The following is an 11,026-nucleotide window of genomic DNA, read 5'->3' as shown; positions in this document are numbered from 1 at the left end:
AGGTTGATCCCTGGTCAGGGTACTTACAAGGATCAACCAATGAATTCATAAATAAGTGAAACAACAAATTGATGTCTCCCCCCCCCCCCCCCCATCCCTCTCCCTCTCTCTCTATCAAATCAGTAAAAAAAAAAAATTTTTTTAAATGGTCAAGAGAGACCCTGCAGTAGATACGAGTGCCAATGGAAGAGTGCCAGGTTGAATAGTTTGTTCTGAGCTGAAAGTCTTATGACTTCAGTAGGTGTCTAAACTCAAGACATTAAAAACAAGAACCAAAACTGTTAGGCAATAATATGACATAATCATTTCAGTAACAAGGAAAATGTAAATAGCAGTCTGAGACCAGGCACCAAAACAAGGTCAGAGCTAAAACGGTCAGATCCAAGAGTCAGAGATCAGAATGCAGAGAGCAGTGGTGCCAGATGAGTACTAGAAATATCAGAGGGAACACTCTGTAAAGTACATGATTGTCTGACCACTATACACCTAAAACTAATACAAAATAATGTTGCATGTAAACTGTAATTGAAAAAAAAAAACTTACGTTGTACATCAACTGTAATTGAAAACATTATTAAAGAAAAAATTTAAATTTTGTTTAAAATTAAATCTTTATTGTTCAGATTATTACATTGGTTCCTCTTTTTTCCCACCATAACTCCCCTCCACCCAGTCCCCACCCCTCTTCCCTCACTCCCCACCCACTGTCCTCATCCATAGGTGCACGATTATTGTCCAATCTCTTCCCGCACCCCCTAAACCCCTTTCCCCCCCAAGAATAGTCAGTCCATTCCCTTTCTATGTCCCTGATTCTATTACAATCACCAGTTCATACTGTTCATCAGATTATTTATTCACTTGATTTTTAGATTCACTTGTTAATAGATTTGTATTTGTTGTTCATAATTTGTTTCTTTACCTTTTTCTTCTTCCTCTTCTTAAAGGATACCTTTCAGCATTTCATATAATACTGGTTTGGTGGTGATGAACTCCTTTAGCTTTTTCTTATCTGTGAAGCTCTTTATCTGACCTTCACTTCTGAATGAAAGCTTTGCTGGATAAAGTAGTCTTGGTTGTAGGTTCTTGGTATTCAGCACTTTGAATATTTCTTGCCACTCCCTTCTGGCCTGCAAAGTTTCTGTTGAGAAATCAGCTGACAGTCGTATGGGTACTCCCTTGTAGGTAACTGATTTTCTTTCTCTTGCTGCTTTTAGGATTCTCTCTTTGTCTTTTGCTTTTGGCATTTTAATTATGATGTGTCTTGGTGTGGTCCTCTTTGGATTCCTTTTGTTTGGGGTTCTATGTGCTTCCTGGACTTGTAAGTCTATTTCTTTCAGCAGGTAGGGGAAGTTTTCTGTCATTATTTCTTCAAATAGGTTTTCAATATCTTGCTCTCTCTCTTCTTCTGGCACCTCTATAATTCGGATGTTGGTACGCTTGAAGCTGTCCCAGAGGCTCCTTACTCTATCTTCGTATTTTTGGATTCTTTTTTCATTTTGCTTTTCCGGTTGGGTGTTTTTTGCTTCTTCATATTTCAAATCTTTGACTTGATTCTTGCGATCCCCTGGTCTGCTGTTGGGAGTCTGTATAATATTCTTTATTTCAGTCAGTGTATGCTTAATTTCTAGTTGGTTCTTTATCACAACATCTAGGGTCTCGCTAGATTTCTTGAAGATCTCACTACATTTATCGGTGGTCTCACCAGTCTTTTCGAGGGCCTTACTAAATTTATCGGCGGCTTCTAGACAGTTCTTTAAAGACCTTAAAAGTGTGGTTTTGAACTCCATATCCAGCAGTTTGCTTTCCTCCATTTCTGTCGTTTGTGTCCTGTTTCTTTGTCTCGGCATTTTTTATGCTTCGTTGTGTCGATAGAGTGCCTTTCTGTGCTAAGTGTCCCAATTACCTGAGGTAGACACTCTTGGTGCACCCCCTTGTGGGCTTTGTGCACAGTCTTGTTGTAATTAAGCCTTGATTGTTGTAGTTATCACTGGGAGGAATTGACCTCCAGGCCAATTGGCTGTGAGAATCAGCTGTGTCTGCAGTGGGAGAACTTCTGTGCTGGAGACACCCCTCTGGGGCAAGACTTGCTTCAATGGGGCGTTGGTGCTCACTGAGTCTGCCCCCTGAGTGTGTCTTTTATGGTTCCACGGAGCTGCAAACTGGATGGTCCCACTCTGACCTCTGGGCTTCCTGGCTCCTGGATCTCTAGGGAGGTGCTAATCTAGCCTTTGCCTGAGGCTATCCAGCAAAAGCCTCCCTGCAGGGCTTGGGCGGGGCAGGTCCCACGGGATCAACAGGGCGGGGCTAGCAGTTATGGCTGCTCTCAGTCTTGCCCTCAGAGGCTCTGCTTCTCAGTGTCCCGGTAATCACTGCAAGCCCCTCCGAGAAAAAGCTGCCCTCGGGTTCTGACCGATGCCAGACAGTCCCGCTTCTCCCGTATGAGTCTGGGTCCCTAGAGACTCGCCCAGAACTGGAGCTCAGAGCCTGAGACTCCCTCCCGATTGAAAACGACAACCGTGCCCTCAGCCGCCAGCCCGCTCCGCATGCACTCCGCACCTTAGTATTTTACTTCCACACTGCGCCTCCTCTGAGTCTCGGTATGCTTTTCTCTTTCCTCCTCGTTGTAGAATTTCCACTCAGCCAGCCTTCCTGTGGTTCTGAATGATGTCCTTTCCGTCTTTTAGTTGTATTTTTGAAGTGGTTGTTCAAGGCAGCAAATTCCGGTGTTTACCTATGCCGCCATCTTGGTTCTCTCCTTAAAAAATTTTTAAAAGAAGGCTGAGAGCATACCAACACAATTCATAAAGCCACTAGAGATGTTAGTGGCTTTGGACTGTTCTCTGGACTGTTCTGAATGCTAATTCAAGGCTTGAGAGTCTGTATTTAAAATGAAATAAACTCAGTTATGGTTTATTAAAGCTCATCAACAAAAGAGTTGATAATTTAAATTAAGAGAAAAAGAAAAACTCACGAAAGAAATGAGTGCAGGGAAAAGAATGACAGTCAATCCCTTGAATTTGCCCACAGCATCTTTAACCCCATGAAAGTAGAGAATTTGTGAGAGAACATGGTTATCAGCAGTGTCCAAAATAGGACATTGAGAAGGCAGGGCCTGGGAAAGGATGACTGCATTTGGTTTAGAAGGAGGCCTCCTTAACTGTGGTTCACTTATCTCTCTAGTTGATGGAAATGATACCAGATTGCAAAGGGCTGAAGAGGACTGAATAGTACTAAATGAGGCTAGTAAAAACCAGCCACTTACTCAAAGGAATTGGAGAACCAGGACATTTGAAAAGACAGCAGTATCAAGTGAGTTGTATTCTAAATGGGGACTGGCTTATAAATGTGTGAAAATGAGAAGGAGCTATTGGAGAGAGATTGGAGATATTGGAGAGAGAGGATATGTGAGAAAAGATCTCTTTTAAGACTGAGTGGGTTGTATTTTTCAACAAATATTTATGAAAGCCTGCCATGCCAGGCACCTGGCTTTTTTTTTTTTTTAAATTAAATCTTTATTGTTCAGATTACATTTGTTCCTCTTTCCCCCCCCCCCCCATAACTCCCCTCCTCCCAGTTCCCGCCCCACCCTCCGCCCTCACTCCCCACCCACTGTCCTCATCCATAGGTGCACGATTTTTGTCCAGTCTCTTCCCGCATCTCCCATTCCCCTTTCCCCTCCAAGAATAGTCAGTCCATTCCCTTTCTATGTCCCTGATTCATTATAATCACCAGTTAATTCTGTACATCAGATTATTTATTCACTTGATTCTTAGATTCACTTGTTGATAGATGCATGTTTGTTGTTCACAATTTGTATCTTTACCTTTTTCTTCTTCCTCTTCTTAAAGGATACCGTTCAGCATTTCGTATAATACTGGTTTAGTGGTGATGAACTCCTTTAGCTTTTCCTTATCTGTGAAGCTCTTTATCTGACCTTCAATTCTGAATGATAGCTTTGCTGGATAAAGTAGTCTTGGTTGTAGGTTCTTGGTATTCAGCACTTTGAATATTTCTTGCCATTCCCTTCTGGCCTGCAAAGTTTCTGTTGAGAAATCAGCTGACAGTCGTATGGGTATTCCCTTGTAGGTAATTGAGTCTCTTTCACTTGCTGCTTTTAAGATTCTCTCTTTGTCTTTGGCTCTTGGCATTTTAATTATGATGTGTCTTGATGTGGTCCTCTTTGGATTCCTTTTGTTTGGGGTTCTCTGTGCTTCTTGGACCTGTAAGTCCATTTCTTTCACCAGGTGGGGGAAGTTTTCTGCCATTATTTCTTCAAATAGGTTTTCAATATCTTGCTGTCTGTCATCTTCTGGCACCCCTATTATTCTGATGTTTGTATGCTTGAAGCTGTCCCAGAGGCTCCTTACACTATCTCCGTATTTTTGGATTCTTTTTTCATTTTGCTTTTCCGGTTGGGTGTTTTTTGCTTCTTCACATTTCAAATCTTTGACTTGATTCTTGTGCTCCTCTGGTCTGCTATTGGGTGTCTGTATAATATTCTTTATTTCAGTTCGTGTATGCTTAATTTCTAGTTGGTTCTTTATCATAGCATCAAGGGTCTCATTAGTTTTCATGAGGCTCTCATCAAGTTTATTGGCTGCTTCTAGCACATTATTGCAAGCCCTCAAAATTGCGTTTTTTAGCTCCATATCCTCTATTTCTGTCATGTTTTTTTGTCTCTGCATCTTTTATGCTTTCTTGGTGCACCCCCTTGTGGTCTTTGTGCGCAGTCTTGTTCTAGTTAAGCCTTGATTGTTGTAGTTAATACTAGAGGGATTTGACCACCAGGCCGACTGGCTGTGAGAATCAGCTGTGTGGAAAACTTCTGTCCTCTGGGGAGGTGCTAATCTAGCCTTGCCTGAGGCGATTCGGCAAATGGCTCTGCACAGGGCTTGGGTGGGGCGGGCTCAACAGGGCGGGCGGAGGGAGCAGTTATGGCTGCTCTCAGTCCCGTTCCCAGAGGCTCTGCTTCTCAGAACCCCAGCAAGGGCTGCAAACCTCGGAGAGAAAGCTGCCCTCACGTTTCAACTGATGCCAGACAATCCCGCTTCTCCCGTTTGAGTCTGAGTCCCTAGAGACTCGCCCAGATCTGGAGCTCAGAGTCTGAGACTCCCTCCTGATTGAAAACGACAACCGCGCCCTCAGCCACCAGCCCGCTTTGCGCGTGCACCTCCGCACCTTTAAATTTTCCACACTGCGCCTCTTCTGAGCCTCAGTATGCTGTTCTCTATCCTTCTAGTTGAAGAGTCTGTCCTCGGCCAGCCTTCCTGTGGTTCTGGGTGATGTCCGTTCCGTCTTTTAGTTGTATTTTTGAAGTGGTTGTTTGCAGCAGCAATCTCAGGTGTTTACCTATGCCGCCATCTTGGTCCAACTTCCAGGCACCTGGCTTATAACTGTGAACCATACAGAACAATTCCTGCCCTCCTTAGGGCTTTTGGTCTTGTTAGTAAGTAATTGAGCTGAGAAAAGGAGGAAGCAGTATCTTTTTTTCTTATATTCCAGGGTAGCATCCTATATAATAAAAGCTTAATATGCTAAGTGTCCAACTGTTTGTATGACCATTTGACCAGTCGCTATGACACGCACTGACCACCAGGGGGCAGATGCTCCAACCAATAGGTTAGCTTGCTGCTGGGGTCCGGCCGATCGGGACTGGATGAGACAGGCCAGACATGCCCTGGAGCCCTCCTGCGGTCCCTCCCAGGCCCCGATTGTGCACCCGTCGGGTCCCTCAGCCTGGCCTGCACCCTCTTGCAGTCAGGAATCTCTCTCACAGTCTAGGATACCTCGCTCCTTACCGCGCAACTGCTTGCTGCTCCTTACCACTTAGCTCACTGCTCCTTAGTGCTGCCACAGAGGCAGGAGAGGCTCCCACCGCTGCCACTGAGCTCTCCATCTGTGAGCCCAGCTTCTGGCTGAGTAGCACTCCCCCTGTGGGAGCACACTGACCACCAGGGGGCAGACACTAAACGCAGGAGCTACCCCTTGGTGGTCAGGTGCATCATAGTGACCGGTTGTTCCACTGGTCTTTCCGCCATTCGGTTGATTTGCATATTAGGGTTTTATTATATAGGATTATTGATTGTAGTCCCTATGCCAGTGATGGCGAACCTATGACGCATGTGTCAGATGTGACATGCGAACTCATTTTTTTGGTTGATTTTTCTTTGTTAAATGGCATTTAAATATATAAAATAAATATCAAAAATATAAATCTTTGTTTTACTATGGTTGCAAATATCAAAAAATTTCTATATGTGACACGGCACCAGAGTTAAGTTAGGGTTTTTCAAAATGCTGACACGCCAAGCTCAAAAGGTTCGCCATCACTGCCCTATGCTGTACTTTTGATGTAGTGCATTTTTAAGATTATTCTTGCTGCTGAGTAGATATAGATTGGAAGGGGACAGGATGGAAATAGATATAGGGCAGTGGAAGTGAAGATGGAGAGAGCGGCTGGATTTGAGATCTATTTTAGAGGTAGGACCAGTAGACTTTGTGGGTAAAGGAAGAGGGAAAACTCTTAATTGGTAGGTTTGGCTTATACAACTGAATAGTTGGATGGTGGAGCCAGTTACTGAGAGGAGAAAGAAATGTGTTTCTGGAGGGAATATGAAAAATTTCAATTCCAGTCACTCTTTGAAAAGCAATATCCAGAGCTCAAGTATGCATGCTTTAAGCTCTACCAAATAACAAGACAACTCTGACCCTACTTTGGAAAGAGGAATAAAGTTAACATGTATCCAGTATCTTTTGTATGCCAGGTATTATTACACCTATTATCTTATTTAATATTTACCACAGTCTTGTGAAATAAGTGATATTATCTCTGATTTATAGATTAGGAAATGGAAGCTCAGATGGGTTGGGTGACTCACACAGATTGCACAGCTAGTAAGGTGACAAACCTATTTATGCAAAACCTTGAACTTGGTCTTCGAATACCAAGTTCAAAGCTGTTTTCACCACACAACACTGCTGTACCCAGGCTTGTTCTTTCTACATGATCTTTGTCACTGAACTTCTTAAATATGATCATAGGAAGAGTGTGTTAAAAGAAATCCAATTATTTCTCACATGTCATTGTTTTCCTTTTTCTTCCAAATAAAACTTTTGATTAAACAAATTAATATTTAATATACATAAGTGCTGGGCCTCTCCCAACTATTGTATGGCGTTAAACAGAGGGTAGTTTTTTTCCCCACTTCCTTATTTTAACCATTTCACCATTTTATGAAAAAAAGAAATTTGAGTTTTAAAAACTCCGAAAATTTTACCTTTCTGTCTTCTGTGGTCTTTGAAGTCAAATATTAAAGTTTACCAACGATGAAACTATACTTCTGTATATTTAAGTAAAAGTTCTGATGAACTATTAACTTTTTACAGGCTCTTTCCCAACCCCATCTCCTTCATAGCTGATTCACTTCCCTTTTTCTTGGGTATATCCCCTTAGTCATCATGTTTCGGTCAGATGATTCCAAAGAAAAACATTTGGGTGGCTTTGCAAAATGTAACAGGATACACCCGGTCCTATTAATCACTAACAGCAATCACGAACCTATCAAAAAGTTAGATAAATGATATCATCTTAGTAGAAAAATACCTCTCGGGTCAAATGGGAAATGCTGAGAACAACTATATCAACATTTTTCTCAGGAAAATGTTGTCTTTTTCTAAATCAGCTTTGGGAATAACTTCTCCCAAATAACTTATTTTTTGAAAATTACTAGAACTACAGTACTTCACACTCATTAGAAAGACTATTATGAGAAAAATCCGGAAAATTACAGATGTTGACAAGGTTGTAGAGAAATTAAAACTCTTGTGCACTGCTGGCGGGAATGTAAAATAATATGACTTCTAAGAAAAAAGAGAATAAGGTGATTCCTCAAAGAATTTAAAATAGAATTACCATATGATCAGTAATTGGGTACATACACAAAAGAATTGAAAGCAGGGACTTTTCCAGTACAGCAGGTTCGTAGCTTTATTCACAATAGTCAGGGAGGCGTGTAAGCAACCCAAGTGTCCATTGACAGATGAGTGGACAAACAAAATGTGGTATACATGTAATGGAATATTATTCTTGTACATGCGGAGTGTATAAAGCTGTGGTTGGGCCCTACCATCAGGAATATCATATTTTAGAGAGAAAGACTTAGAATAAGAGTTTAGTAGTCCAAGGACAACCTCTAACTTGGCATCTTATGTTACTACCCTATTATTAATCTAAAAATTATAGTAAAAGTTGCCTTATGAGGACATATTTATAGAGTAAAGTATTCCTTCAATCAAAATTAAATAATTAGGTATCTTCTATGTACCAGGCACTATTCCAGATGTTGGGAATTTAATAAGAAATAAGATGCAGTTCCTACTTTCAAGGGATTGGTGGGGCATTCTTATTTAGAAGGCTTTTATTCTTACTGATTTTATTTTATTTTTTCACCTGAGGGTTTGTTTTTATTGATTTTAGAGAAAGGGCAAGGGAGAGAAACATCAATGTGAGAGAAATACCAGTTGCCTCCCATATGCACCCCAACCAGGGATGGAACCCACACCTGGGCATGTGCTCTGACTAGACTTGAACCCAAGATCCTTCCCTTTTTAAAAATATATCTTTATTGATTTGATTTCAGAGAGGAAGGGAGAGAGAGAGAAACATCAAAATGAGAATCATTTACCACAAATAATACTGTGATGCAAAGTCTTGTTCGTGTCCCCTTAGTGGCCTATATGAGAATTTCCTTTAGCACATATACCCATGAAGAGAATGATTGCATCATAAAGTATGCACAGCCCTAGCCGGTTTGGCCTGTGGACTGAGGGGTCCCAGGTTCTATTCTGGTTAAGGGCCCCTCCCCTGGGTTGTGGGCTCGATCCCCAGTGGGGGCGTGCAGGAGGCAGCCGATGGATGATTCTCTCTCATCATTGATGTTTCTATCTCTCTCACCCTCTGCCTTCCTCTCTGAAATCAATAAAAATATGTTTTTAAAAAGTGAAAAAAAAAAAAAAAAGAATCATTGATGGGCTGCCTCCTGCATGATCTGGGATTGAGCCTGCAACCCGGACATATGCCCTGATGGGGAATCAAACTGTGATCTCCTGGTTCATAGGTTGATGCTTAACCACTGAGCCACCTGCCTGCCTAAGATCTTTCCATGCACTAGGACAATGTTTCAACCGAGTCACACTGGGCAGGACCTAAAGGTTGTTTTTATTCCCCTCCTGGAGGGGCGAGTATCCCCAGGTGGCTTTTTCACAAGCTACGGTAGGCACCCACAGTGTTGTCAAAGAGTTTTGTGTTAGGAAAATATCCAGCTTTGTCCAAGAGGAAGTAGAAGCGTCGGCCTTTGACCTTTAGAGGCACCATGGCAGGGACTTCACCCCGGTGGGCCACGCAGGATACTTGGTTCAAGGGAACAGTGAATTGCGCACCCAAGCCAAAGCGGGCGTGAGTGGTGAGGGTCACCTGCTTCCCTCCAGCCTGCAGTATCACCGAACCAGAGCGGAGGGAGAAGAGAAGTCCAGCGGCCAGGACCAGGGTACCGATGGCCCCGCAGCCCACGGCCAGGCCGTAGCGCCAGAGCGCGGAGCGCACGTCCACACGGCCGGGGTCTGGAATCTCCGCATCCGGAGGCTGCGCGGGGACCGGGGTCCGGCCAAGGCCGCGCCGGCCAGGAAGGCCCAGAAGACGGCCAGCGCAGAAGAGCCCCAGAACCACAAAAAAGCGGCCCGGCTTGTGCTCGAAGAGCAGCACATCCCGCGCCGTGGCCCACTCGTGCAGGGTTTGGCGCGCGGGGAAGCCCCGCACCGCCACGAGCAGCCCCACCAGCCACCGCCGCCCAGGTGCCGCCATCTCTTATTGATTTTAGAGAGAGAGGCAGGGAGAGGGAAAGAGAGAGAGAGAAACATCAATTAGTTGCCTTCATATGCACCCCGACTGGGGACCAAACCCAAAACCTGGGTACGTGCCCTGACCGGGAATTCTACCAGCAACCTTTTAGTGCACAGGACGATGCTCGACCAACTGAGCCACACTGGCCAGGGCTAGAAGGTTTTTTGTTTGTTTGTTTGTTTTTAATATGGTTTTTTTTTGCCCAGCCGGCATGGCTCAGTGTTTTGAGTATTGACTTATAAACTGGGAGGTCACGGTTTGATTCCCAGCCGGGGCATATGCCCAGATTGCAGGCTCGATCCCCAGTGTGGGGTGGGCAGATCAATGATTCTCATCATTACTGTTTCTATCTCTCCTTTCCTCTCTCTGAAATAAATAAAAACATTAAAAGAAACTATTTTTTTCTTAAAAAAGATATATATATATATTGATTTCAGAGAGGAAGGGAGAGGATGAGAGAGAGAGAAACATCAATGATGAAAGAGAATCACTGATTGGCTGCCTCCTGCAGGCCTCCTACTGGAGATGAGCCCACTACCTGGTTCATGGGTCGATGCTCAACCACTGAACCATGCCAACTGGGCAGGCATTTTTATATATAGTATTTCCTTCCTTGATTCTTACAGAAGTCTCATGAGGTGGTCATGAAGAGACAGAGGCTTGGAGAGGTCCAAGAATTGCCCAAGTAAATCACAAAGTATCCAAACTGAGGTTTTCTGATGGCAAAGTTCATATAGACAATGAAAATTAATATTTAACACATGAACTTGGAGAGAACGTGGAGATCTGACTTATTTCTCTGTATCCCTTCTTTTTTTATGGTAGGCAAAGGGAAATTTTCATTCTAGCTGGTAGTGCATTTGTACTTAACATTTTGAAGAACCAGTAGTGTTCTGACTACTTATCTCTTGAGACTACTTAAGCAACAACCTTTAAAAGATCTTAAGTGATAGCATGAAAACTCTTAAGTGCTCTTGTTGGAATTTTTGTTCTTGTCATAAAAATACTATCCAGGAGAGCAGAGATTTCTTACATATTTCTTTTCTCTGCAATGCATAATGTAGGTATATAAATTGCACTTCCCTTTGGGGTAATGCAGTCACAAACAAAAAATGACTTTATTACACT

At 43.1% G+C, this 11,026-nt stretch overlaps 1 protein-coding gene across 1 annotated transcript; it reads right to left on the bottom strand.

The window, feature by feature from the left end:
- Window positions 1–9,250: 9,250 nt before the first annotated feature.
- LOC138994392 (transmembrane protein 223-like) lies at window positions 9,251–9,859 on the bottom strand. Its single transcript, XM_070394277.1, has one exon. The coding sequence runs from the start codon at window positions 9,857–9,859 to the stop codon at window positions 9,260–9,262; it is 600 nt and encodes a 199-aa protein (XP_070250378.1). The 3' UTR covers window positions 9,251–9,259.
- Window positions 9,860–11,026: the final 1,167 nt, after the last annotated feature.

This window comes from Myotis yumanensis, unplaced genomic scaffold, assembly GCF_028538775.1.
Source record: "Myotis yumanensis isolate MYYU_CA2020_CCGP unplaced genomic scaffold, mMyoYum1.0.hap1 SCAF_16, whole genome shotgun sequence".
NCBI classification, from domain to species: Eukaryota; Metazoa; Chordata; class Mammalia; order Chiroptera; family Vespertilionidae; genus Myotis; species Myotis yumanensis.
This window is presented reverse-complemented; position numbering and strand designations above follow the sequence as displayed.

Coding starts and splice junctions, on each gene's coding strand:
- LOC138994392 (XM_070394277.1), bottom strand. CDS start 9,859: ATGGCGGCACCTGGGCGGCGGTGGCTGGTGGGGCTGCTCGTGGCGGTG.